At 66.1% G+C, this 27,017-nt stretch overlaps 1 protein-coding gene across 6 annotated transcripts; it reads left to right on the forward strand.

Annotated features, from left to right (window-relative positions):
* QARS1 (glutaminyl-tRNA synthetase 1) lies at window positions 1-26,559 on the forward strand. Of its 6 annotated transcripts, none has more exons than XM_050957340.1 (24): window positions 1-135; window positions 3,690-3,837; window positions 5,083-5,192; window positions 5,942-6,017; window positions 8,504-8,568; window positions 8,872-8,925; window positions 9,415-9,475; window positions 10,913-10,984; window positions 11,433-11,518; window positions 14,276-14,362; window positions 15,719-15,818; window positions 16,976-17,054; window positions 17,262-17,370; window positions 18,915-19,045; window positions 19,720-19,812; window positions 20,796-20,933; window positions 21,016-21,103; window positions 21,181-21,324; window positions 21,432-21,536; window positions 22,427-22,519; window positions 23,308-23,435; window positions 23,885-23,951; window positions 26,122-26,247; window positions 26,338-26,559. In XM_050957340.1, exons 1-24 carry the CDS (start codon window positions 16-18, stop codon window positions 26,386-26,388), a joined length of 2,331 nt encoding a protein of 776 aa, XP_050813297.1. In that variant the 5' UTR covers window positions 1-15; the 3' UTR covers window positions 26,389-26,559. The 6 variants fall into 6 exon arrangements, with proteins under 6 accessions (XP_050813297.1, XP_050813298.1, XP_050813300.1 ...); XM_050957342.1 differs by lacking the exon at window positions 1-135 and adding an exon at window positions 439-500; XM_050957344.1 differs by lacking the exon at window positions 1-135 and adding an exon at window positions 542-877.
* The last annotated feature ends 458 nt before the right edge of the window (window positions 26,560-27,017 follow it).

Consider the following 27,017-nt stretch of genomic DNA (forward strand, 5'->3'; position numbering starts at 1 on the left):
AGCGGCAGCGGCAGCATGGCGGCGGGGCCGGACACGCTGAGCCTGTTCACGGCCATCGGCCTGAGCCAGCCCAAGGCTCGCGAGACCCTGAAGAACGAGGCGCTGAGCGCGCTGCTCCGGGAAGCCGTGACCCAGGTAACCCGTGACCTCTGACCCCGCCCCGAGCTGCGCCTGACCCCTGACCCCTGACCTCTAACCTGGCCCCCGCCACAAGCTCCTCCCCGAGCTGCGCCTGACCCCTGACCCCTGTGCCGTCCGGCCCTTGACCCCTGCATCCTGCTCCTGCCCTCTGACCCCCACCAAGACCCCGCCCTTTGGCTCGAGCACAGCGCGTCCTCCTCGCTCAGCCCCTTTCCTACCCCCGTGCCCCGGCACCAGCAGCAGCGCACCCCCTGCAGGCAGGGGCGGTGCAGCAGAGAGCCCCCCGCCCCCGCGCACACCCCGGGACCTGGGCCTGCTAACGCCAGGGCTGACTTGGCCCACTGTCCGCATGGCTCATGGTGAGGGTCAGGGCCTGGCTGCGGGTTGCAGACCCAGGGTGGAGTCGTTACCATCCGAGCCACTGTGCATAGAATCAGAGAAGAGTTTCCCTCAAACTAACCGCGTTGGCAACTTCCTTGCACTCCTCTGCCTTCCCCTCCCTCGCTCTAGCGTAGGCTGCACTCTGTGGCCCAGCCCTGCTCCTCTCCTGAAACAGCCACAAGCCCGTTATCTTTGACAGCTGAGCCCAGCTCTAGGTGTGTGAAACTCAAGCCCTGCCGCGCTGGGAACATGGAAGTGACTGCGTTGGCTTTTCATTGCCATGCAGGGAAACTGATTGGCAGACACAGAGCGTAACCAGGGAGCTGGATTTGTACCATTTGTGTGTTTTAACAGGGTAAGACGTGGTCAGTGACCCGATTGTTTACAACGCAGCAGTTGTATCTGGATGTGCCCCTTTCGGGGAGGCTGAGTCAGTTTTGGTTCCCAGAATGCATCTAGCTGCCATGGCTGAATGCTGTAACTTCTCCCTAGTGTGTGACGGGACCCCTAGGCATGGGGCTGGGTCTCTGGGCAGGAGAGAGTGGGCTTGCAGTGTTCAGAGGTTTAGTTTTACAATGGGATTCTTTGCAACAAACAGAAACCAAAACTAACTCCTACCCGTAAAAAATAATATCAGCAATTCCTGGATAGCTCTGTCTTGGAATCGCTGTGCTGCTGACAGCAGGGCTCGGATAGGACATTTATAATGGTCACGTGGCCTGTCCTGCCAGAGAAGCATGTGCTCCAGGCGGAGAGAGTGGGAGAGGAAGCACTGCTTACCCGGCTGCGACTCTCAAACCACAGCGGGAGCACAGCCCCAGAGCCCCCACAAGGCACTGCTGAGTTTGACCTGTCCCCTCTCTCACGACTCAATCGACTTAAGCAATCGATAATCTCGGGTGTTGTGCCGTATGACTGGAGGATTGCTAATGTAGTTCCTATTTTTAAGAAAGGGAAAAAGAGTGATCCGGGTAATTATAGGCCTGTTAGCTTGACGTCTGTAGTATGTAAGGTCTTGGAAAAAATTTTAAGAGAGAAAGTAGTTAAGGACATAGAGGTCAATGGTAATTGGGACGAATTGCAACACGGATTTACTAAAGGTAGATCGTGCCAAACCAATCTGATCTCCTTCTTTGAGAAGGTGACGGATTACTTAGATAAAGGAAATGCGGTAGATATAATTTACCTAGATTTCAGTAAGGCGTTCGACACGGTCCCGCACGGGGAGCTGTTAGTTAAATTGGAAAAGCTGGGAGTGAATATGAAAGTTGTAAGGTGGATAAGGAACTGGTTAAAGGGGAGACTCCAGAGGGTCGTATTGAAAGGTGAACTGTCGGGCTGGAAGGAGGTCACCAGTGGAGTCCCTCAAGGATCGGTTTTGGGACCGATCTTATTTAACCTTTTTATTACTGACCTTGGCACAAAGAGCAGGAATGTGCTAATAAAGTTCGCGGATGACACGAAGCTGGGGGGTATTGCTAACACGGAGAAGGAGAGGGATACTATTCAAGAAGATCTGAACCACCTTGTAAACTGGAGTAATAGAAATAGGATGAAATACAATAGTGAAAAGTGCAAGGTCATGCATTTAGGAATTAATAATAAGAATTTTGGATATACGTTGGGGGCGCATCAGTTGGAAGCGACGGAGGAAGAGAAGGACCTTGGGGTACTGGTTGATAGCAGGATGACTATGAGTCGCCAATGTGATACGGCTGTTAAAAAAGCAAATGCGATTTTGGGATGCATCAGGCGGGGTATTTCCTGCAAGGATAAGGAGGTGTTAGTACCGTTGTATACGGCGTTGGTGAGACCCCATCTGGAATACTGTGTGCAGTTCTGGTGTCCCATGTTCAAGAAGGATGAATTCAAACTGGAACAGGTTCAGAGACGGGCTACGAGGATGATCCGAGGAATGGAAAAACTGCCTTATGAAAGGAGACTCAAAGAGCTTGGCTTGTTTAGCCTGGCCAAAAGAAGGCTGAGAGGGGGATATGCTCGCCCTATATAAATATATCAAGGGGGTTAACGTTAGGGAGGGAGAGGAATTATTTAAGTTTAGTACTAATGTAGCCACGAGGACGAATGGGTATAAACTGGATATTAGGAAGTTTAGACTTGAAATTAGACGAAGGTTTCTGACCATTAGGGGAGTGAAGTTCTGGAATAGCCTTCCGAGGGAAGTAGTAGGGGCAAAAGACTTTCCTGGCTTTAAGACAAAGCTTGATAAGTATATGGAGGGGATGTTATGATAGGATCGTTAATTTGGGCAATTGATCTTGAATTACCACCAGACAGGTCTGCTCAATGGTCTGCGGGGAGATGTTGCATGCGATGGATACTGAGTTGCTGCGGAGAATTCCTTCTTGGGTGCTGGCTGGTGACTCTTGCCCACATGCTCAGGGTTTAGCTGATCGCCATATTTGGGGTCGGGAAGGAATTTTCCTCCAGGGCGGATTGGCAGGTGCCCTGGAGGTTTTTCGCCTTCCCCTGCAGCGTGGGGCACGGGTCGCTTGCTGGTGGTGTCTCTGCAGCTTGAGGTCTTCAAACCATTTTTGAGGATTTCAGTAACTCGGTCCTGGGATAGGGGTTGTATAAAATTGGATGGGTGGGGTTCTGTGGCCTGCCTTGTGCAGGAGGTCAGACTAGATGATCAGATTGGTCCCTTCTGACCTATGAGTCTATGAGACTCTTCCTAAGACAAGGAGAGAGGTTTGCCCTGGTTGGCCCACTCCTCCGCCCTAGACTGGTTTTCACTCTCTTCCTACCACACTAACTTCACAGATTTTTTCCCTTTGGGTTTCTCAGAGGAAACATCCCCTGCCCCTTTGATGCCAGGGCCCTGCTTGGCTCCCTTTTCCTGCTGGCTCAGGGTGGGTCTACACCCAAAAGTCAGAGCAACCTAGTGTTGCTCAGGGGTGTGAGAAATTCAACCCTGATCACTGTAGTTAAGCCAGCCTAAGCCCTGGTGTAGACAGTGCTGGGCTGACTGAATAATTCTCTCATTGACCTCGCCGCCCCCTCTCGCTGGGTGGGTTTGCTATGGCCACGGAAAAGCCTCATCTGTCGATGGAGAGAGAGTCTGCACCCCAACAGCATAGCCATGGCAACACTGGTAGTGAAGAGGTAGTGTCGCTCGAACTATGTTCTTCCTTCCTGGGCTTTAGGCACAAGGAATCCTGGGCCCAACTGTTGACAAGGCGACTGGAACCCTCCTGTACAATGTGGCTTCCCGGCTTAAGGACCAAAAACGTCTTCGTTTCCTTGTGGGCTGCATCACCAGCAAGAAGATCGTCACAGACTTGCAGCTCAGTGGTATGATATGAGAGGCGGGCAGCTCGATCTGCTCCCCTCTTTCCCATGTACAGCATGGGCTCTGCTGGCCCAGCCTTGGCCTGAGATCCAGCAGCTCAGCCGGGTTTGAATTCCCTGCTCCCACTCCCGGCCAGGCTGCAGTCTGCTCTGTGCGTGCAAAGTGCTACCCAGCTCCCTTTGCTGCGGCTGCGCCTCACCCCTTGTGCCTGCGGTTGAGTCTGGGGGATAATTCCCAATGTAAATCGGACATTTTAACCCCTGCCCAGCAGTAAAATGTGTGTGTTCTCTCGCGAGCCTCAGGCTTTCCCTACTTCAGCTGTCTGCGTGTTCTGTCCCACAGCTTAGCCTGGTCACTCCAGGCACAGGCATCAGCGCAGGCTCCTCTGTGGTGGTCTCTGCCTGCCCGTGGCAGCCAGACCCCGAGGCTGCTTCCTTTCGGTGCTGCTTGTCTGCGCCTGCATTAACAAGAAGGAGCATTTCCTCGTGGAGTGGCCTCCCCAGGGAAGGGAGGGGAGCACCTAACACGTAGATTCTTTAAACAGGGCTGGACAAAGACCTGAGAAATATGCCACAAGGAGCATCCTGCCCTGGCCTGTGGGTGGGAATAAGGAGCCCCAACAAGTCTTGTGCCTTGGATCCCAAGCTGTGTCGCCACCCTGTGCCTTGGGTTGTGTGAGCTGCTTGCTGCAGGGCCCATACTCTGGTGGTGCTGGTCCCAGCTTGGATAGCGGGAGGGCTCTGGGCATGCAGCCACCCCGGACCAGTGCATCCCATGTCTCACTGCAGCGCACTTGCTCAGCTGAGCCTGCAGAGCAGCCCCCGGGACCCAGCGTCACATGGGGGCAACACTCTGTGAGCTTGGCACAGGCACAAACCCCCTGAGAGTTCAGGAACTGGCCTGGCTTTGTACCAGGATCAGATCTGGAGGGAATGTGTCCAGTCCAAGGCAGCAAAGGGGGAATCTGATACCTGGGGGGTGGAGCAGGAGCCAGTTGACTGATGTCCTGCCTTGCCTTCTGCTTTGCCTGGTCCGGGCTTATACTGTGAGACCTGGGCGACGTGAGCCTGAAGCCCCAGGCAGAGGGGCCAGCTGCTGCTGCCTGGGTGCAGGTCATGTGTCTAGGAGACCCTTGCGGACGGGCAGGGACCCCCATGGGGTCTCCTGGCTTCTGGAGCCTGGTTGAAGCAGCCCACGGCGCTGCGTGGAAATACCGCTCGCCTGAGCTGCTTGTTTGCCTCCCCAAGCTGCCCTGGAGTACGTGCGGAGCCACCCGATGGACCCCATCGACACGGCAGACTTTGAGCAGGAGTGTGGCGTGGGAGTGGTCGTGACCCCAGAGCAGATAGAGGAGGCCGTGAGTACAAGGGCCTGGTGTGGGGTGGGAGCGAGCGAGGGGCCTCCCTTCGCAGAGCCGTGGAAGGGCAGCCCATGGTTTGGGGTGCCAGGAGGCCATGTTGATGGCACCACAGGCAGTGTGTCCTCAGCGGGGTGCAGCCCTGGTGGGCTTGGCTGGCATCCCTGCTCCTAGCGGCTGTGGTGGGGCTGTGGCTGGCAGGAGGCTGTTCCTGTTAGCGTGCTGCTCTCGGGGGGCCTGGGAGAGAACGCTCCTGTTTCAGGACTCGTCGCTGGGCCTCCCTTGCTCCAAGGCTGACGCCAGCCTGGACCGGAGGTGCCCTGTGCCCGCTGTCCTTGCAGGACTGCTGAGGCTGTGTGCCAGCCAGAGTGGATGGCTGGGGGGCCGGGTGAGCTCTGCAGGGACTAGGAGGCAGATAGTGCCCATTGCTGTGCATGTCAGAGCCCCGCCAGCGAGGATGGGGCCAGCTCAGCGGACGGGCCCAGGCTGCCCTAGAGCCTCTCCCCAGAGGAGATGTGGGGGCCCTCGCTGCGGTGGAAGCTCCTTGCCGGCATGGCCATACCGGTAGCTCCCTCGAGTGTCTGAGCCCTGCCCGTCTGGCCTGTGCAGTGGCCCTACCCTGTCCGCGCCGGTGCCAGTCCCCCTCTCCCGTCGCTGAGAGGAGTTTGTTACGTGTGAGTCTCTGCCCGGCAGCCCGTGTTCCCCGCTCGCTGCCACCTGGCTCATTTGCACTCTCCTGCTCACTCTAGGTGGAGGCGGCCGTTAACAAGCACCGAGCCGAGCTGCTGTCGGAGCGGTACCACTTTAACATGGGGCTGCTGATGGGTGAGTCAGCAGCTCAGGCGGGTCAGGGGGTCTCCGGGGGGGGGGGTGACCTGTGTGCGGTTCTCCATGGCGTAGATCAAGAAGTACCCCCCCCCTCAGTGTGTCCCTTGGCTCTGTTCCCTCCCACCCTGCTGAGCTCACTCCTTGTGCTTCTAACAGACCACAGCGTCCATGTGCCTGTCTCCTCCGCACCTGCCCGCCTCTGTGCCTCCTCTTCTGATCCCCCTCCCAGACCACCCTGCTTTCCCAGTTCTCCAGCATGCCCCCCACACCTGCCACCTGCCCCACATCTGTCAGAGCTCCCTAACCGCGCCTGGGGGCCGGACCAGGGCAGGAGGCATCAGCCGGTGCCCTGCTGTGAGCACTGTGCAGCGTCTGCTCAGCTGCTGCTCCAGTAACTCGCCCGAGGGCCACAGCCAGAGCACGCAGCAGGGCCAGGTTCAACCACAGCTTGTTGGCCAGGAGCCTGCAGAAGAATTCTGGAGCTGAGGTGGGGGTGGTTGTGCCTGGGAATCGGCCGGCAGGATCTGGCCCTGTGCTGGTTGTCTCTGCCCTCCTGACCATCGGGCTGGCGGGATTTGGTTTGAGGGCTAGCTCCCTGGTGGTGCTGTTGTGTGTGCCCCTAGTCTAGAGGATCCCCCTGGAAATGCTTCTGAAAGCCAAGTGGCTGCGAGCAGGGCTCCTGTCCTGGCTGCCCTGCCCTGGCGCTGAGCTCCTGCCCAGCCGCCCTGTGCCCTAGCACCGCTGGGGCTCTGCTGGGCTGCGTTGAGGAGGTTCCCTGGCCTGTGGGTCTGGCTATTGCAGAGATGTGTGTTGAGCCATCCAGGGTAGGGGTTGCCTGTGCTGGCACGTTGGCTGGAGTCCCCCTCTCCTGGACTCCTTGTGTGTATGATTAAAACCATCACCGGCTCCTGCGGCTGCCTCAGCTCTGGGCCCCTCCTAGCGCTCACACCCTGCGAACAGGAACTTGTTTGGAGCCAGAGTCAGAGAAGACAGACCGCCAACCCCGCTCAGCCCCGCACGCTGAGCCCAACAGCCAGATGTAGATCCAAGTACAGGGTTTGCGGTTTCCTGGGAAACTGATTTAGCGCAGGGCGCTGGCAAACAGCGGCCTGAACCCGCCTGAACCTGGGAAAAGAACCACATCAGTCTCCAGGAACACAAAGTGACTCTTTTCAGTCTTTCCATATGTCCGTTCAGAGCAGGGAACAGGCTCTGCCCAGCCACTTCACTGCACAGCCAGATGGACCTGGACGTGCAGCCTGCGGCTCGGCGGCTGCCACCCCCCGCCCGGGGCTCAGCGGCCGCCGCCCCTTGCAGTTCTGCATTATTGGCCTTTTCATGCTCTCAGATGGGTTTGTTTCGATAATATAGAAACGAGTCACGAGATGTGTTTTCTGAAGGAAGTGACACTGACCCAGGATGTACACGGGCATTTGGCTGCTCAGTGCTACATTTACGCAGTTTGCTGCGCTGTCTGCTGCACATTTACTTTTATTTGTACAGCCCTGAATTAATCTCTGAATCGGCAGCCTTGTGAGCATGGAAGAGGAAGCGCAGCGGCAACGAGACAGTTTTAAATAGAAAACGCCTTAAACTGGGATTAACTAGTATTCCTGGGGCAGTAGAAACCATGGTTTCACCTGGTGAAAGCCAGCTGTGGTCCATCCCTGCTGAGGGCCTCAGTGCCCGAGGCCCCCATGGCAGGGAAGTGATTCAGTGACCTGCACCCCAGGCCGCAGAGGAAGGCGAACCCCCCCCGAGGTCACTGCCCCTTTGCCCTGGGGCGTTCGGTTAGCCCCGGAGCAGGTGAGCGAGAGTCAGCTGCCCAGCACTGAGAGGGAGACAGCTCGGTGCCCCTCAGAGCCCTGGACAACATCCTCCTTCCTTGCGGCTCCTGAGCCAGCTGGGCAAGTGTGTCTGTTGCTAGGCAGGCTGGGAGCTGCTGCGCACTGACTGTGTTTGGTGCTGTGCAGATGTCTCAGCGCTGCCCCTGCCCGGGAGAGCTCCCCAGCCCTGCCACGAGCAAGTGTGCAGGGGAGATGCCCAGCCATACAAGATCCCTCAGGGCTGGCACTGGCTGACCCAAGAGAGCTGTGCGAAAACATCCCTGCCATGGCTAACCTCTGCCCAGCCGCCCTGGGGGCAGCAGCCCTGGGAGCCCCAGTGTCGTACATGCCAGCGCTCTGCAGAGGTGTGGGCAATGGGGCAGTTCAAGGCCCAGCAGCCTGTTGTCTCAGGGCTGCTGGCACCAGCTCCCCAAGTGTAGGCCCATTCTGCAGCTCCCTCACCCTTGTGCAGTCAGGGCCCTGCTGCGCCCGGTGGCTTCGGGGCCTTGTCCAGGTTGGCAGCAGAGAGGCTGCTGGAATCTGCCCATGGCTGAGTGAGGCTGGGGCCCTGACTCAAGGGGGAGGTGCTGTTGCCTCTCCGGGGGGGGATCCCTGAGCTGGGTCTGCCCACACCCGTCCCTTTGTGTTCACTTGCAGGCGAGGCACGCCGCAGGCTGAGGTGGGCGGATGGCAAGAGCATTAAGAACGAAGTGGACCTGCAGGTAGGTGGGGCTGGGCCGGGCTGCCAGCGAGCAATGGGGCCTGGCTTCTGAAGGCAGCGCTGGCCCCAATGAGCCCTGCGCCTGGTTCGTGGCCCACGCAGGAAGTGCCTGGGCACAGGCCCATGGCCCAGGCAGGGCAGTGGAGGGAAGTCCTGCTGGCGCTGCCGAGGAGGGGGACCACTGAGATTCTGTCTGGGCTCCAGCCCGAGTATGGTCATGCGGGGGCTGGTGGGGAAGGGAGCTCCACCCAGACTCCTTGCACCCCGTCCACCCCTGTTCAGGCCCCACTCCCCTCTCCTGCAGGTGCTGCACTTGCTGGGCCCAAAGACAGAAGCTGACCTGGAAAAGAAACCAAAGGTACCATGTGAGCAGGAGGGGAGCCCCGAGCCTGGCTAGCTGGGGGTGTGTGCTCTGGGTGCCGGGGGGAGGGGCCGGGCGGCTGGCGGTGCCCTGAGCGATGGGGGGAGAGGCCGGGCGGCTGGCGGTGCCCTGGGCGATGGGGGGAGAGGCCGGGCGGCTGGCGGTGCCCTGGGCGATGGGGGGAGAGGCCGGGCGGCTGGCGGTGCCCTGGGCGATGGGGGGAGAGGCCGGGCGGCTGGCAGTGCCCTGGGCGGTGGGGGGCACATATGAGGTCAGTGGAGCTGAAGGGGGCTGGAGCCATTCCCCATCGCTGCGTGGCCAGGGTCCAGGCTCGTTCTGGCTGCGGGAAGCCAGCGTGGTGGGAGATGTGGCCCCAGGGGAGGAGGCTGCTTTGCGGGGCCGGCGCGCGGGGTCTGGTCTCCGCCACAGGGCTGGGCCAGACGGAGCCTGTGGGCGCTGAAGGCTGCTCCCCTTCTGTCCCGGCAGGCTGGGAAGGCCAAGCCGGCCGAGGCGGAGAAACAGCAGAAGGCAGCGGAGGAGGAGAATGGTGAGCTGCTGTGGGGGCCTGGCTGTGCAGGGTCTGGGGGCTCCCCGCATCCTCGTCTGTGCCCTCATAGGTAGCCTGCTGCAGCAGGGCTGGGGAGGGTGCCGCCCGGAGAGCCTGACCTGGGCTGCGCCATGCCCCCCTCAGCAGACACAGGCAGGCAGCAGCCGGGAGGGCTCCCCTTGTCCCCGCCCAGGGATCAGTGCTAGGGCCAGCAGGGCGTTCGCTCTCCCTGGGACTGCTGCGGGGCACCCGGCCCATCTCCCACAGCCCCTGGGCAGCTGTCCGGGGCAGGGACCTCACAGCCAGGGCTGGGTTCGGGGCAGCCAGTGGAGTCCAGCCGGGGCCCAGCTCAGCTCCGCAGGGTTGAGCCCGGCCCTTGGGTTGCTGCCTGGCCTGCGGCGCTCTCTGGAGCCAGGCGGTGCCCTGCGCTGAGCACTGTGCTCGGATGCCCCCTCGTGCCCCAGGGCTGCCTGCGGCACGGCCATTGCACAGGTCCCGGCTGGGTTCCATAGGTGACGACGGTGCCCTGATCTCAGGGCTGGGCTGTTCCCCTGGGGCTGCGGCCTGCAGCGATCTGGGTGCCAGGGTCCTGGCGGGGGCACGAGCCCAGCATCTGAGCGCGTCCTGTCCCTGGAAAATGCTGTTCACCAGTCAGGACCTGCGCGTGCCAGTGTGTTACCTGCGGGGGACTGTGAGGACAGGGCCATCAAGTGCCCGGCCCCCGAGCGGCCCAGTCCCTGGCCATACTGATCGGTCCTGGGAACTGCATTTCAGTGTGCCCTCTCTTGCCCCCAGGCCTGGGGCATCTCCTCCTGGGGCGTGGGGCTGCTCCCCACCTACCACCATGCCCCTTGGGGCCTCAGAGCTCCTCCTGGGGTGTGGGGCTGCCCCCCACTGGCCTCTGAGAGCTGAGGAGCTGACTGCCAGGCCAGCCCCACTCTGCAGCACTAACTGCACACGCAGGGTCCCTTGTGGCTTCAGGGCTCATGTGCTTGCCCCACCGCTGGAGCTGGGAGCTGACATATCGGTCTCCTTGCCTTCAGCTGGGAGCTGGCAGCCTGGCCTGGGCCCTGATTCCTGCTGCTTAGCGCCCCCATCCTCTGGCTTTGCCTGCTGCTGATGTCCATGGGTGGGGGGCAGAGGGGACCAAGGCCCCTCCCCTGCTGGCTCCATGGTCCCTGCTGCGTGGCTGATGGCGGGCCAGCTCCTGTGCGGGTCTTGGCTCTCGGGAAGGGCAGGCCAGCCGTGGCTGGAAAGCGATTGGAGAGTTCCCAGGCTGGGAACTGGCCTGGGTTGGCAGGGCAGTGCAGCGAGGCCGGCCTGGGCTGGTGGGTGCCCAAGGGGAAGGGCCTTGGGCCGGGTGGCGCTGGAGGTCTGGGAGCGAGGGGCTGGGTCGCTGGGGCAGAGGCTAACACACCTCGCCCCCTGTTCCCACAGGTGGAGTGACCCTGGAAACAAAGTCGCTGATGGAGCAACTGAGGGGAGAAGCCCTCAAATTCCACAAGCCAGGTGAGTGCAGCCTGCCTGCTCTGGGCTCCTGGGGCCTCGGCCTGGCAGCCTGGGGCTGCTCTCGACTGGCTCTGGAGCCGCTGCTCAGAGGCTCAGGATGGGAGGGTCCGTCCCATGCTGGCTGGGCAAGGTCGGGTCCTGCTGTTAATCCTGACCCCGGTGTTCTGGAGCCTGTGCTGGGGTCGCCCTACCCTAGCCTGGCTTCCCCGGGAACGGGGCGGGGCACTGGAGCCTCCCATCCCAGCCTGGCTCCGGTGCCCCAGGTGGGCAGCCCAGCTATGGAGCCCTGGAGTTGTTGCTGGAGCAGGCCCTGTGCTGTTGCTGAGGCACACCAGGCTGGGCCCATTAGTAGAGGGGCGTGTGTGTGGAGTCCCATGCGTCCCTCCCGGCCAGGGGCTCGTGCCCCAGGCCTTCCCCTCCCCGTGCTCACAGCTCGCTACTCCCCCAGGTGAGAACTACAAGACAGAAGGCTACGTGATCACACCGCACACCATGGCCCTGATGAAGCAACACCTGGAGATCACTGGTGGGCAGGTGGGTCAGGCTCTTCCCCCAGCTCCTCTGCAGTGCCTGGGCATGCCTGCTCCTGTCACTCATTAACCACAATTATGAGTGCTGTCCATCTATTCATTAACCCCCACAATGGGCCTCAGAGGCCATTAGGTACATGGGGAAACTGAGGCACATGTGGGAGACATTTGGTGGCAGGGTCAGCTGAAGAGCTGGGGATAGAACCCAGGGATGGGACAGACCCCTCCAGACCCTCCTCTGCCCAGTTTCTGGGGAAAGGGGTGTCAGACACCACAGAGACCCTCCTTCCTGCTGAGTGGAAGCCAGCTGAGTGAAATGGGGAGGGGACAGGCCAGCACCCGCACCCCACCTCCTAGCAAGGGCAGCAGGCCCTGGTCACCTAACAGCAGCTGGAGGGGCTCTGGCATCTCCCCTGGGTACCTGGCCGATCCCCTCTCCACCCCCAACTGCTCCTGCTCGCCCCCGCCCCCACACTCCTCATACCCAGCGGTTCCTGCTCTGCCTCCCTCCCCCCCCACTCCTCGTCCCCACAGCCTGGGCACTCCTGCTACCCCCCAGCCACTGCCGCCACCCCTTGTATCCAGCTATTCTCCTCCTCCACGCCTGGAACCCAACCATTCTGCCCCCCGGCCCCGTACCCAGCCACTCCACCATGTCCCGGATGGCGGTGAAGTACTTCTCCTCCTCCTTCTCGGGGTTGGTGTCATCGTACCGCAGGAAGCACACGCCCCCGTTGGCCTGAAGGGGGCACGGTGTGGTTAGCCAGCTCCCAGCACCCCCTGTGCCCGCAGCCCCACCAACCCCCATACCCGCACCTGGCATCCCCCGCACCCGCAGCCCTACCCGCCCGCAGCCCTGCCCGCCCTCGCGCCTGGCACCCCCGCAGCCCCACCAACCCCCATACCCGCCCCCGCACCTGGCACCCCCTGCGCCCGCAGCCCTGCCCTCCTGCAGCCCTGCCCGCCCTCGCGCCTGGCACCCCCGCAGCCCCACCAACCCCCATCCCCACCCCCGCACCTGGCACCGCCTACGCCCGCAGCCCTGCCCGCCCTCGCGCCTGGCACCCCTGCAGCCCCACCAACCCCCATACCCGACCCCACATCTGGCACCCCCTGTGCCCGCAGCCCCACCAACCCCCATACCCGCCCCCGCACCTGGCACCCCCTGCGCCCGCAGCCCTGCCCGCCCTCACGCCTGGCACCCCCGCAGCCCCACCAACCCCCACACCCGCCCCCACATCCGGCACCCCCTGTGCCCGCAGCCCCACCAACCCCCATCCCCGCACCTGGCACCCCCTTCACCCGCAGCCCCGCCCACCCCCACCAGCCTCCGCGCCTGGCACCCCCACAGCCCCGCCAGCCCCCATGTCCAACCCCGCACCCTCTGCACCTGCAGCCCTGCCAACCCCTGTGCCCGGCACCCCCTGCACCTGCAGCCCCACCCACTCACACCAGCCCCCACACCCAGGACCCCTTGCCCACCGCTGCCAGCCCCTGCGCCTGGCACCCCCTGTGTCCGCAGCCCCTGTGCCCGGCACCTCCTGCACCCGCAGGCCCAGCACCCCCTACCCTGCAGCCCCACCAGTCCCTGCGCCCGGCAGGCCCCTGCGCCAGCATCCCCATCAGCCCCTGAGCCCGGCACTCTCTGCCCCTGCAGCCCTGCCCACCTCCGCCAGCCGCTGTGTCACGGAGTTCCTGGGCGATGCTCTGGAATTGCTCCCCACAAAGCCAGTCAGGACTTCGGGGAGCCTCCTCTCCCTTGGAGCAGACTTGTTCAGGGCAAGAAGCTCACACGGCTTCACCTCCTGGGTCTCTCCTTGGAGCATTCAGCATCCTCTGCCCCTCCATGCGCTTCCCACAGCGAGCCCGCCCCAGCGGGGTCCTGGGGAAGCCACCGGGTCCTGCACCCCCACTTTGCAGTCAGACGTGACTCTCAGCCAGCCAGTAACACAGAGGTTTATTCGATGACAGGAACAGGGTCTAAAACAGAGCTTGTAGATACAGCGAACCAGACCCCTCGGCTGGGTCCATTCTGGGGGCCAGTGAGCCAGACCCCCACGTCTGCACTTCACTCCTCGTCCCCAGCCAGCTCCAGACTAACAACCCCTCCAGCCCCTCCTCTCTGCTCAGCCCCTTTCCCGGGCCAGGAGGTCACCTGATCCCTTTGTCTCCAACACCTTCAGCTGGCACCTTTGCAGAGGGGGGGCCCAGGCCATCAGTTGCTAGGAGACAGAGTGCCAGGCATTTATTTAGGTGGACTGGCCCCTTCCTCTGCAGCAATCACACACCCTTATTCTACCACCTAGGTATTAAGAACTGCCATGGGGACACTGAGGCACCAACACAGTATTCAAATAAAACATTAAGAACATTCCCAGTTCGTCACACCCTGCGCCCAGCACCCTCTACTCCTGCAGCCCAACCAGCCCCTGCGCCCAGCACCCCCTGTGGCGCAGGTCAGGGATCAGAGGGGCTGGGCGCAGCTTGGAGGGGGAGAGCCCAGGGCACCACCCTGCCCCAGCACTGCTGGAAGCTGGTTTCTTTCTGTTTCTAGGCCCTTCTCGCTCCATCAGGAGAGCCCACTGTCCCCAGGGGCTGGAGGCCGCCTGTCCTGTGGGCCAAGTCCCAGGGGGGTGGGGGTGGGGGCTGCATGCCTGCGAAGGGCATGAGGCTGGCGCCTTGTCAGCTTGCATAGCCTGGCCCAGGGTCGGTAACGCTCCAGACCTTGGGCTAGTGGGTCTGGGAACTCCTCTGCCCTCAGGTGCGGACGCGGTTCCCTCCTGAGCCCAACGGGATCCTGCACATCGGCCACGCTAAAGCCATCAACTTCAACTTCGGCTATGCCCAGGTGAGGCCCCCCCCACCCCCCCGGAGCCAGCTGCACCCCTCGGGCCCCCTGGCTATGCCAAGGTGAGAGGGGCCCCCCCGAGCCAGCTGGGCCCCCTGGCTATGCCAAGGTGAGCCCCACCACCACCAAGCCAGCTGCACCCCCTGGAACCCCCGGCTATGCCAAGGTGAGCCCCCCCCCAAGCCAGCCGCACCCCCCCCGGCTATGCCAAGGTGAGGCCCCCCCCCCAAGCCAGCTGCATCCTCCGGGACCCCCGGCTATGCCAAGGTGAGCCCTCCCCCCGGCTATGCCAAGGTGAGCCCCCCCCACCCCCGGAGCCAACCGCACCTCCTGGGGCCCCCCAGCTACACCAAGGTGAGCTCTTGCCCTGCCCGCCTGTGCCAGATGTGCCCTCCCAGCTCCCTCACGGCACCTTGCTGGTGGGGCCCAGTCTGATCTCAGCACTCTCACACGCCTGACCCCATGCGGGGGCTGGCTCCAGGAAGCTGCTGGCCCTGCCCTCTCCCCAGTGTGTGGGGTGGGCCAGGCTGCGGGTCCAGGGGGTACCGGGTGTGGGGGCTGGTGGGGGTGGGCAGGGCTGCGGGTGCGGGGGCTGGCGGGGCTGTGGGCGCAGGGGGTGCTAGGTGCTGGGGCAGGTGTAGGGGCTGATGGAGCAGAGGGTGCAGGGTGCAGAGGATGGTCGCGGTGGGTGGGGCTGCGGGCACAGGGGCTGGTGGGGCTGCGGGTGCAGGGGGTGCCGGGCGCAGAGGATGGTGGCGGTGTGCGGGGCTGCAGGCACAGAGGGTGCTGGCTGGGGGGGCGGGCATGGGGGCTGACGGGGCTGGGGGTGCAGGGGGTGCCGGGTGCAGGAGATGATGACGGTGGGTGGGGCTGCAGGCACATGAGGTGCTGGGTGAGGGAGCGGGCGTGGGGACTAGCAGGGCTGTGGGCTCAGGGGGTGCTGGGCGCGGGGGCTGTGGGTGCAGGGGGTGCCAGGTGCGGGGGCGGGTATGGGGGTTGGTGGGGCTGCAGGCACAGGGGGTGCCAGATGTGGGGGCGGGTATGGGGGTTGGTGGGGCTGTGGGGGTGCCAGGCGCGAGGGCGAGCAGGGCTGCGGGCGGGCAGGGCTGCGGGTGCAGGGGGTGCCAGGCGCGGGGGCTGGCGGGGGTGGGCAGGGCTGCGGGCACAGGGGGTGCCGGATGCGGGGGTGGGGATGGGGGTTGGTGGGGCTGCGGGGGTGCCAGGCGCGGGGGCTGGCGGGGGTGGGCAGGGCTGCGGGCGCAGGGGGTGCCAGGTGCGGGGGCGGGTATAGGGGTTGGTGGGGCTGCGGGCACAGGGGGTGCTGGGAGCTGGCTAACCACACCGTGCCCCCTTCAGGCCAACGGGGGCGTGTGCTTCCTGCGGTACGATGACACCAACCCCGAGAAGGAAGAGGAGAAGTACTTCACCGCCATCCGGGACATGGTGGAGTGGCTGGGTACGGGGCCGGGGGGCAGAATGGTTGGGTTCCAGGCGTGGAGGAGGAGAATAGCTGGATACAAGGGGTGGCGGCAGTGGCTGGGGGGTAGCAGGAGTGCCCAGGCTGTGGGGACGAGGAGTGGGGGGGGAGGGAGGCAGAGCAGGAACCGCTGGGTATGAGGAGTGTGGGGGCGGGGGCGAGCAGGAGCAGTTGGGGGTGGAGAGGGGATCGGCCAGGTACCCAGGGGAGATGCCAGAGCCCCTCCAGCTGCTGTTAGGTGACCAGGGCATGCTGCCCTTGCTAGGAGGTGGGGTGCGGGTGCTGGCCTGTCCCCTCCCCATTTCACTCAGCTGGCTTCCACGAGGTCCCTGCATGCTGCCAATGGGAAGCCGGGAGTCCCTGGGCGATGCTGACTCTGTCCCGGGGGCCCCGAGCGATGGTGGCTCTGCTCCCTACGAAGCCGGTGGGCGATGGTGGCTCTGCCGCGGGGGCCCTGGGCGATGGTGGCTCTGCCGCGGGGGCTCTGGGCGATGGTGGCTCTGCTCCCTACGAAGCCGGGCAGGACTCTGGGGGAGCCTCCTCTCTCGAAGCAGACGGTCCCCGGGGCAAGACGCTCCCACAGCTTCCACCTTCCTGGGTCTGAGCTCAGAGCATCCAGCATCCCCTGCCCCTCCGTGCGCTTCCCGCAGCGAGTCGCCCAGGTGGGGTCCTGGGGCAGCCAGAGGCCCCTGCCCCCCCACCCCTCCGCAGGCAGACGGGACTCTCAGCCAGCCGGGGAAACAGCAGGTTTATCAGTCACAGGATCATGGCGAAGGGCAGAGCTCGTTAGCACAGAAATCAGGGACTTTCAGCCAAATCCATCTTGGGAGTCCTGGGCCAGGCAGCCTGGCTTCCCCCCTTCCAGCCCCTCACACAGACTGCCAGCCTCCAGGCACCCCACCTCCGACACCCCATTGTTCTTCCTCCTTCTCTTTGTCTCGCTGCACCTGGTCACATCCCCTTCCTGGCCCCCCGGTTACGAAGGGCATCAGCCATCACCTAGTGCAGCAAGGGGAAATCCCCACTTTGTCACCCGGGGCAGCCCCCTGTCTCTGGGGCAGAGCGGGGGGTGAGGCTGGTGCTCCGGATGGGGGACGGGGAGGGAGGGTCTCCCTCATGGGCTCGCTCTGCCATAGGCTACAAGCCGCATGCCGTGACACATGCCTCGGACTACTTCGACCAGCTGTACGTGTGGGCCGTGGAGCTCGTCCGGCGGTGAGTATGTGGGGTATGCGGGGCCCAGGAGGGGCGGAGCCGGCTGTTCTGGGGGCCAGGGTGTGCCTGGCTGCTCCGGGGAAGGGACGGAGCCTAATGGGGATCCCCGCAAACAGCCTGGGCCGCCTGCCAGGGCCAGGCCGCTGGGTCCCGTGCTGGGCTGTGGCTCGCGTGTGTGCGGCGGGCGTGACGTCCTCTCCTCCCCAGGGGCCACGCCTACGTCTGCCATCAGCGGGTGGAAGAAATCAAAGGCCACAACCCTCCGCCCTCCCCGTGGCGGGATCGGCCCGTGGAAGAGTCACTCCTCCTCTTCGAGGTACGTGGGCCTGGCAAAGGGACCCCGTGCCCCGCTGGGCGACCCCCCTCCATGACCGCTCCCCTTGCTGGGCGGCCGCCCCGTCCCCTCGGTGACCCCTGCCCCCTGCTGGGCGGCCGCCCCGTCCCCTCGGTGACCCCTGCCCCCTGCTGGGCGCCCCCTCTGGGTGACCCCTGCCCCCTGCTGGGCGACCGCCCCGCCCCCTCGGTGACCCCTGCCCCCCGCTGGGCGACCCCCCCCCTCGGTGACGCTTCCTCCTGCTGGGCGACCGCCCCGCCCCCTCAGTGACCCCTGCCCCCTGCTGGGCGACCGCCCCGCCCCCTCGGTGACCCCTGCCCCCCGCTGGGCGACCCCCCCCTCGGTGACGCTTCCTCCTGCTGGGCGGCCGCCCCGTCCCCTCGGTGACCCCTGCCCCCTGCTGGGCGCCCCCTCTGGGTGACCCCTGCCCCCTGCTGGGCGGCCGCCCCGTCCCCTCGGTGACCCCTGCCCCCTGCTGGGCGACCGCCCCGCCCCCTCGGTGACCCCTGCCCCCCGCTGGGCGACCCCCCCCTCGGTGACTCTTCCTCCTGCTGGGCGACCGCCCCGCCCCCTCAGTGACCCCTGCCCCCTGCTGGGCGCCCCGTCCCCTCGGTGACCCCTGCCCCCTGCTGGGCGCCCCCTCCGGGTGACCCCTGCCCCCTCCTGGGTGACCACCCCGCCCCCTTGGTGACCCCTGCCCCCCGCTGGGCGACCCCCCCCCCTCGGTGACTGCTCCCCCGGCTGGACGACCGCCCCGCCCCCTCGGTGACCCCTGCCCCCTGCTGGACGACCCCCCCTCAGTGTCCCCTGCCCCCTGCTGGGCGACTGCCCCGTCCCCTCGGTGACCCCTGCCCCCTGCTGGGCGACCGCCCCGTCCCCTCGGTGACCCCTGCCCCCTGCTGGGCGACCGCCCCGCCCCCTCGGTGACCCCTGCCCCCTGCTGGACGACCCCCCCTCAGTGTCCCCTGCCCCCTGCTGGGCGACTGCCCCGTCCCCTCGGTGACCCCTGCCCCCTGCTGGGCGACCGCCCCGTCCCCTCGGTGACCCCTGCCCCCTGCTGGGCGACCGCCCCGCCCTTCAGTGTCCCCTGCCCCCTGCTGGGCGACCGCCCCGTCCCCTCGGTGACCCCTGCCCCCTGCTGGGCGACCGCCCCGTCCCCTCGGTGACCCCTGCCCCCTGCTGGGCGCCCCCTCCGGGTGACCCCTGCCCCCCCGCTGGGCGACCACCCCGCCCCCTCGGTGACCCCTGCCCCCCGCTGGGCGACCCCCCCCCGATGACTGCTCCCCCGGCTGAGCGACCCCCACCTCGGTGACTCTTCCTCCTGCTGGGCAACCGCCCCACCCCCTCAGTGACACTTGCCCCCCGCTGGGCGACCCCCCCCCCCCCGGTGACTGCTCACCCCACCCCCTCAGCAGCCCCCTCCCTCCTCTGGGTGCTCCCCCCACCCCATCCCCACGGGGCCCTGCCCCGCCCCCACAGCACCCCGACTGATGGGCCCCGCTGGTCTCCCCCGGCTGTCGCGGCAGGGGATGAAGAGGGGGAAATTTGAGGAGGGGGAGGCCACGCTGCGAATGAAGCTGGTGATGGAAGACGGGAAGCTGGACCCTGTCGCCTACCGCATCAAATACATGCCACACCACCGGACCAGGGACAGATGGTAGGCCCCCCCCCCCCCCGCCGGGCCCTGCTCTTTGGCCCGACCCCACCGGAGAGGAGCTGGGACCTGGGGGGCAAGGGCCTCGCTTCCCGGACCTGCCTAGAGCAGCGCAGGGGACCTGGATGCAGGAGTGGGGGCCGGGACCCTGGGCTTCGCTCCTGTGGTGGGGCAGGTGGCTTCTGTGTTGGGCTGGGGCCTGAGGGGGGTGCAGTTGCTGGCCAGGGGCTGGTGTCGGGGGGGCAGCGAGCGCCAGCGAGGGGCTGGTGTCGGAAGGGGAGGCAGCGGGCGCCGGTGAGGGGCTGGTGTTGGAAGGGGGAGGGCAGCGGGCGCCGGTGAGGGGCTGGTTTCGGAAGGGGGGGCCAGCGGGCGCCTGTGTCGGAAGGAGGGGGGCCAGCGGGCACCAGTGTCGGAAGGAGGGGGCCAGCAGGCACTGGTGAGGGGCTGGTGTCGGAAAGGGGGGGGGGGCCAGCGGGCGCCGGTGAAGGGCTGGTGTTGGAAGGGGAGGGCAGCGGGCGCCGGTGAGGGGCTGGTGTCGGAAGGGGAGGGCAGCGGGCGCTGGTGTTGGAAGGGTGAGGGCAGCGGGCGCCGGTGAGGGGCTGGTGTTGGAAGGGGGGGGCAGCAGGCGCTGGTGAGGGGCTGGGCATCCAGCCCTCAGGCCCTGCCTTGCGTTTCAGGTGCATCTACCCCACGTACGACTACACGCACTGCCTGTGCGACTCCATTGAGCACATCACCCACTCGCTCTGCACCAAAGAGTTCCAGGCCCGGTGAGGCGGGGCCAGCAGAGCTGTGTCTCCTCTGCAGCTGTGGGGAGCTTGCTCTGATTGTGGGGGGCAGTGTCGGCGGCTGTGGGGAGCCGGGAATGGTTGGAGGCCAGCAGGGGCAGTGCCTGTGGCCAGTGGGAGCTCAGTGCAGCTGGGGCTGAGCCCAGCTAGCAGGGGGACAGCAGTGTGAGTGGCAGGGCACGGAGGGGGCAGTGGATGGGCAGGACGTGAGTGGTGGGGGCAGGGCACGGAGGGGGCAGTGGATGGGCAGGGTGTGAGTGGTGGGGGCAGGGCAAGGAGGGGGCAGTGGATGGGCAGGGTGTGAGTGGCAGGGCACGGAGGGGGCAGTGGATGGGCAGGGTATGAGTGGCAGGGCACGGAGGGGCAGTGGATGGGCAGGGTATGAGTGGCAGGGCACGGAGGGGGCAGTGGATGGGCAGGGTGTTAGTGGTGGGGGCAGGGCACGGAGGGGCAGTGGATGGGCAGGGTATGAGTGGCAGGGCACGGAGGGGCAGTGGATGGGCAGGGTATGAGTGGCAGGGCACGGAGGGGGCAGTGGATGGGCAGTGTGTGAGTGGCAGGGCACGGAGGGGGCAGTGGATGGGCAGGGTGTTAGTGGTGGGGGCAGGGCACGGAGGGGGCAGTGGATGGGCAGAGTGTTAGTGGTGGGGGCAGGGCACGGAGGAGGCAGTGGATGGGCAGGGTATGAGTGGCAGGGCTCGGAGGGGGCAGTGGATGGGCAGGGTGTTAGTGGTGGGGGCAGGGCACGGAGGGGGCAGTGGATGGGCAGGGTGTGAGTGGCAGGGCAAGGAGGGGGCAGTGGATGGGCAGGGTATGAGTGGCAGGGCACGGAGGGGGCAGTGGATGGGCAGGGTGTTAGTGGTGGGGGCAGGGCACGGAGGGGGCAGTGGATGGGCAGGGTGTTAGTGGTGGGGGCAGGGCGGGGGGCAGTCGAGGCGTGACCAGCTGGGTGATTTCCCCTCCAGGCGCTCCTCCTACTTCTGGCTGTGCAATGCGCTGGGCGTGTACTGCCCCGTGCAGTGGGAGTACGGGCGCCTGAACCTGCTCTACACCGTGGTGTCCAAGAGGAAGATCATCCGGCTGGTGGAGGCGGGCGCCGTCAGGTGAGGGATGTGCAGGCTGCTGGGGCGGGCGGGGCGGCTCCACGCTGCCCCCTGCTGGTCACAGCTGGTGTTGCCGTTTCAGGGACTGGGACGACCCGCGGCTCTTCACGCTGACGGCCCTGCGCCGCCGAGGTTTCCCCCCCGAGGCCATCAACAACTTCTGTGCTCGGGTAGGTGCCCTGGGGCGGGGGGAGCGGGTGCTGGCTGCCCCTCCTGGGCAAGAGCTGAGCACAGCCTGTGCCCGCAGGTAGGGGTGACGGTGGCGCAGACGACAATGGAGCCCCACCTGCTGGAGGCGTGCGTGCGGGAGGTGCTGAACGAGCGTGCCCCGCGCGCCATGGCTGTGCTGCAGCCCCTCCGAGTCATCATCACCAACTTCCCCACCCAGAAGGTGAGGCTGGCAGAGCATAGAGGGGCGCTGGGGGGCTGCAGGCCTGGGGCGCGAAGGGGCCCAGCATAGCCCCGCTGCTGGCACTGACCTGCTTGCTTCCCTGCCAGGCCCTGGAAGTTTTTGTGCCCAACTTCCCAGCCAACGAGACCAAGGGCTTCCACAAAGTCCCCTTCCAGGCCACCATCTACATCGAGCAGAGCGACTTCAGGGAGGTGAGCAGGGGTGGGGGCACCGGCATTACCTTGGCTCCAGGGCCCCTCCCCATAGGGAATGGGGCGTGGGGGACAAGCACTGGGAGCTGGGCTCCATACAGGGAGTGGGACTAGGCTGGTCAGTCGGGGCACCTGCCAGCTGCTGAACGGGAGAGCCCAGCCAGTCTGTATGGGTGGGGGCGGGGGCCAGGACCGGGGCTGGGGCCAGAGCTCGGCTGACGCAGGGCCGGGGCTGGGGCTGGAGCTGGAGCTCGGCTGAGAGGGGCTGGGGACGGGGACGGAGCTCGGCTGATGCGGGCTGGCGCCAGGGCCGGGGCCAGAACTGGAGCTCAGCTGACGGACCGGGGTCGGGGCTCGGCTGGGGATGGGGACGGAGCTCAGCTGACGCAGGACGGGGCCGGGGCAGGAGCTTGGCTGATGCGGGACAGGGCCAGAGGTCGGCTGACAGGGGCCAGGGCCGGAGCTCAGCTGATGCGGGATGGGCCGGGGCCGGAGCTCGGCTCACAGGGGTCGGGGCCGGAGCTCGGCTCGCCGGGGCCGGGGCCGGGGCCGGAGCTCGGCTCGCCGGGGCCGGGGCCGGAGCTCGGCTCGCCGGGGCCGGGGCCGGAGCTCGGCTCGCCGGGGCCGGGGCTGGGGCCGGAGCTCGGCTCGCCGGGGCCGGGGCCGGGGCCGGAGCTCGGCTGATGCGGGGCCGGGACAGGGAGGGAGCTCGGCTGATGCGGGGCTGGGGCCGGAGCTCGGCTGATGCGGGGCCGAGAGGGAGCTTGGCTGACGGGGGCCGGGGCCGGGGCCGGAGCTCGGTTGAGAGGGGCTAGGGACGGGGACGGAGCTCGGCTGACGCGGGCCGGGGACGGAGCTCGGCTGATGTGGGCTGGGGTCTCTCCTTGCAGGTGGTGGACCAAGGCTACAAGCGGCTGGCACTCGGCCAGCCAGTGGGGCTGAGACACACTGGCTACATCATTGCTGTCCAGAACGTGGTCAAGGTGGGCTGGGGCCAGCGGCCAGCACTGCCATTGCCTTGGGGTCGCCTGCCGTTAGACTGATGTGCCAGCCACATGCCCTGGCTCCAGGGGGCTTCCCGGTGCGACCTGCCTCGTCAGCACCAGGGGGCGCTCCTTCCAATCACTGTCAGCTACGTGGCAGGGCAGAGGGCAGGGGAGCCAGGATGCCTGGGTTCTGGGGAGGGTGGGCGGGGGGGGAGCTAGGATGCCTGGGTTCCAGAGAGAGAGTGAGGGGAGCCAGGATGCATGAGTTCTGGGGAGGGCAGGGGGGAAGAGCCAGGATGCCTAGGTTCCAGAGACCAGGAAGAGGAGGCAGGATATCTGGGTTCCGGGGAGGGTGGGGTGGAGGGAGGCAGGACGCCTGGGTTCCGGGGAGGGTGGGGTGGAGGGAGGCAGGATGTCTGGGTTCTGGGGAGGGTGGGGTGGAGGGAGGCAGGATGTCTGGGTTCCGGGGAGGGTGGGGTGGAGGGAGGCAGGACGTCTGGGTTCCAGGGAGGGTGGGGTGGGGCGGGGCAGGGCAGGACGCCTGGATTCCGGGGAGGGCTCGGCTGTTGCTGGGCCTCAGGCCTGCTCCTCTGTGCTTGGCCCTGGAGCTGTGGGAAGCTCTGAGGGGTGGGAGCTGGCACAGGCAGCCAGTGGCCTTGGCTCTCCAGCCCCCAGCCGCTCAACATGCGGCAGACCCCCCCTTCTCGCCAGGCTGCCTGTGTGGTGGGCACAGGCACGAGGCCGTGGGGCGTTGGGCCCTGACACTCCTCTTGCTCCGTGCTCAGGACGCCAGCGGGCAGGTGATGGAGCTGGAGGTGACCTGCACCAAGTCGGACGCTGCAGAGAAGCCCAAAGCCTTCATCCATTGGGTGTCGGAGCCACTGGTCTGCGAGGTGCGGCTCTACGAACGGCTGTGAGTACGGGGGGCGCTGGCTCAGGGCTGTCCCGGGAGTGGGACTGGGCTGGTGCCCCAGCCCTGCTGTGTGGAGCCACGCCCTGGGCACAGCCAATGGCACCCAGCTCCTCTTAGTAGGTGAACCCAGAGCTGCCACTTCAGCAGCTCTGCTGCTCTCGCCAGCTGCCCTGGCAGCCTCAGGCACGTCGGTGCCAGCCCCTGCCTGCTGGGAAACACACCAGAGATCTCAGTGCTTCCCAGGCCACTGCGGGGGGGAGGGCTGCAGGCCTGGTGGCTACTGCTGGGGCTGCTAGGTCAGTGGGCTTCCCTGGCACAGCAGAGGGTGGCACAGGGTAGGACCCAGCCAGGCTTAGCAGCTGGTCACTGCAGGGGGCAGGGGAGAGATTTCAGGGATTCCAGCCTGGGGACTCCTGCCCCGGCCCTGACTGGCCTTGCCTTATTTGCAGGTTCTTGCACAAAAACCCCGAGGACCCTGCAGAGGTGCCAGCTGGGTTCCTGAGTGACCTCAACCCCGTGAGTGCTGGCAGGTGCTGCGGCTCGGCTGCAGTGGGCCAGGCCTCGCTGCTGTGACAAGGTTCCCCGCCAGGTGCCTCGAGTACAGCCTGTGCCAGGCCACTGGCTTCCCTCTTCTGGCTAGGGACGTGCTGCCTCATGTACCACGTCTCCGGCTGGGAGGGCAGGGCCAGTGCCTTGGGGCCTTGCTGAGGGAGTCCCGGAGTGGGAGGGCCTGAGCGGCACTGAGCACGTGACCCACTGGGCAGAGCCGGAGCGGATTCCATCCAGCCTGGAGTGAGGGGAGCACCCCCGTCTGGGGGCCGTTGGGAACGGGGACACCTCCCCTGGTTCTCTGCACGCCAGCAGCTCACGGCTAGGGGCAGGAAGAGTGAGAGATACCGAGCTGAGGAGCCTGCCCTGCCAGCCCCCCAGGGTCTCCCTTCCCTCTGCCGCTGGGCTCTCCCCTGCCACCCCACTTGGAAGGTCTTGGCTGTTGGGGCAGGGGGGCCAGCAGGGCTGGGGCCACACATGCCTGTTGCCCAGCCACTGAGCAGTGCCCCTCTGTCACAGAGCGGGGAGGAGTCAGGGCCCGGCACCCCCGGGTTCCTGCGATGCACCAGGACTCTCAGCCAGCCAGTAACACAGAAGGTTTATTTAGACGACAGGAACACAGTCCACGACAGGCCTTGCCGGTACAGACAGCAGGACCCCCTTTAGTTATTTCCACTGGGGCCCCAGGGAGGCCACAGCCCCTTTGGGGGGGCACCCCTCTCCATTTCCGAGCCAGCTGCAAACTGAAACCCCCCCAGATTCTCAGCCTCCCCCCAGCTCCTTCCCCAGCCTTTGTGTCGCTTTGTCCAGTGTCCCAGGCAGAGGTGTCACCTAGCCTCCAAACCCCCTCCTGGGGTCTCAAGTATCCTCCCTTCCCCAGTGCAGCCGTCCCAGCACAATTCCCCTGCAACCTTCCCAGGTCAGTGCTCCCCACTCAGCATTCACAGAACACAGCCACAACATTCCCACTTCATCACATCCTCTCCCCTGGCTGTGGGGTGAGCTGGGGGCCCAGGCGCGGAGTGATGCCGCTGTCCCCTGGCTGTGGGGTGGGCCAGGGCCCAGGCGCTGAGCGGTGCCGCTGTCCCCTGGCTGTGGGGTGGGCCAGGGCCCAGGCGCTGAGCGGTGCCGCTCTCCCCTGGCCCTGGGGTGGGCCGGGACCCAGGCGCTGAGCGGTGCCGCTCTCCCCTGGCCCTGGGGTGGGCCGGGGCCCAGGCGCTGAGCGGTGCCGCTCTCCCCTGGCCCTGGGGTGGGCCGGGGCCCAGGCGCTGAGCCATGCCGCTCTCCTCTGGCCGTGGGGTGGATCGGGGGCCCGGGGCCCAGGATCTGAGCGGTGCTGCTCTCCTCTGGCTGTGGGGTGAGCCAGGGGCCCAGGTGCTGTGCCGTGCCGCTCTCCCCTGGCTGGGGTGGGTCAGGAGCCCGGGACCCAAGCACTGAGCCATGCCGCTCTCCTCTGGCCGTGGGGTGGGTTGGGGGCCCGGGGCCCAGGATCTGAGCCGTGCCGCTCTCCCCTAGGCGTGGGGTGGTCCGGGGCCCGGGACCCAGGCGCTGAGCAGTGCCGCTCTCCCCTGGCTGTAGGGTGGGTCGGGGGCCCAGGCGCTGAGCCGTGCCGCTCTCCCCTGGCCGTGGGGTGGTCCGGGGCCCGGGACCCAGGCACTGAGCAGTGCCACTCTCCCCTGGCCGTGGGGTGGTCCGGGGCCCGGGACCCAGGCACTGAGCAGTGCCGCTCTCCCCTGGCTGTAGGGTGGGTCTGGGGCCCAGGCACTGAGCCGTGTCGGGGGCCCAGGCGCTGAGCCGTGCCGCTCTCCCCTGGCCGTGGGGTGGTCCGGGGCCCGGGACCCAGGCACTGAGCAGTGCCGCTCTCCCCTGGCCGGGGGGTGGGCTGGGGGCCTGGGACCCAGGCACTGAGCCATGCCGCTCTCCTCTGGCCGTGGGGTGGGCCGGGGGCCCAAGCGCTGAGCCGTGCCGCTCTCCTCTGGCCGTGCGGGGGGCCGGGGCCCAGGCGCTGAGCTGTGCCGCTCTCCCCTGGCCGGGGGGTGGGCCAGGGGCCCAGGCGCTGAGCTGTGCCGCTCTCCCCTGGCCGGGGGGTGGGCTGGGAGTCCGGGGCCCAGGCGCTGAGCAGTGCCGCTCTCCGCAGGACTCGCTGCGCGTGATCGCCGGCGCCCTGGCTGACAGATCCGTCTGCTCCGCCAAGCCCCTGGACAAGTTCCAGTTTGAGCGGCTGGGCTACTTCTCGGTGGATCCCGACAGCACGGAGGGGAAGGTGAGTCCTTGGGGTCCCTGTCGCTCGGCTCCGGGGGGCTGGGCCGGCACTGTCCCTGCTCGCTCAGTGCGGCTCCCTCTCCCCCCACAGATGGTGTTTAACCGGACGGTAACGCTGAAGGAGGATCCCGGCAAAGTGTGACGGAGCCGCTGCTGCCGCCTTGGGCCGGGCACAGCCAGAGCCATCGTTCTGGTACGGGGAGAGTGTGACCCAGGAACAAGGGCCTGGCCCACACCCGAGGGCCACAGCTGCCTTAACCCAGAGCTCACGGGGCTGGTGCATCTCACCGCAATAAACGAACACTGGAGCTGCCTTCCCGCCTGCGTCACTGGCATGGGGCGGGGACCCAAGGGCCTCTGTGCTGAAGGCTCCCCCCACCGTGCTGCCTCCCAGGCCTGACCATGGGGAGCTCTCCTTCCCTCCTGCCCCCCCATGCCAGGCTGTGCCAAGCTTTATGGGCTGGAATCCTGCCCCTCTCCTGGCTGCAGGGTAACCCCCCTCCCACCCCCCTAAACGGTTCATGGGCTCAGGCTGACCTGCCGTCTTCCTCCCTGTCCCTAAAGCCAGCATGAGGGAACAGCCAGACCTTGGGGCTCCTCCTGGGGCAGCGTTTCCCTGGGTGAGGTGCAGCGGGTCCTGGCCCCCTAGCCAGCTGCCTGCTGTGGGCGGGGGCTGTGATGGGTGCCACCCCTGCTGGGGGCAGGGTGCTGTAGTGGGCAGAGCTTGTGTGTGTGAGGTTCTCTGCTGCCCCTCGCTGGAGCCAGGCCCCT

This window comes from Gopherus flavomarginatus, chromosome 6 (assembly GCF_025201925.1).
Source record: "Gopherus flavomarginatus isolate rGopFla2 chromosome 6, rGopFla2.mat.asm, whole genome shotgun sequence".
NCBI lineage: Eukaryota > Metazoa > Chordata > Testudines > Testudinidae > Gopherus > Gopherus flavomarginatus.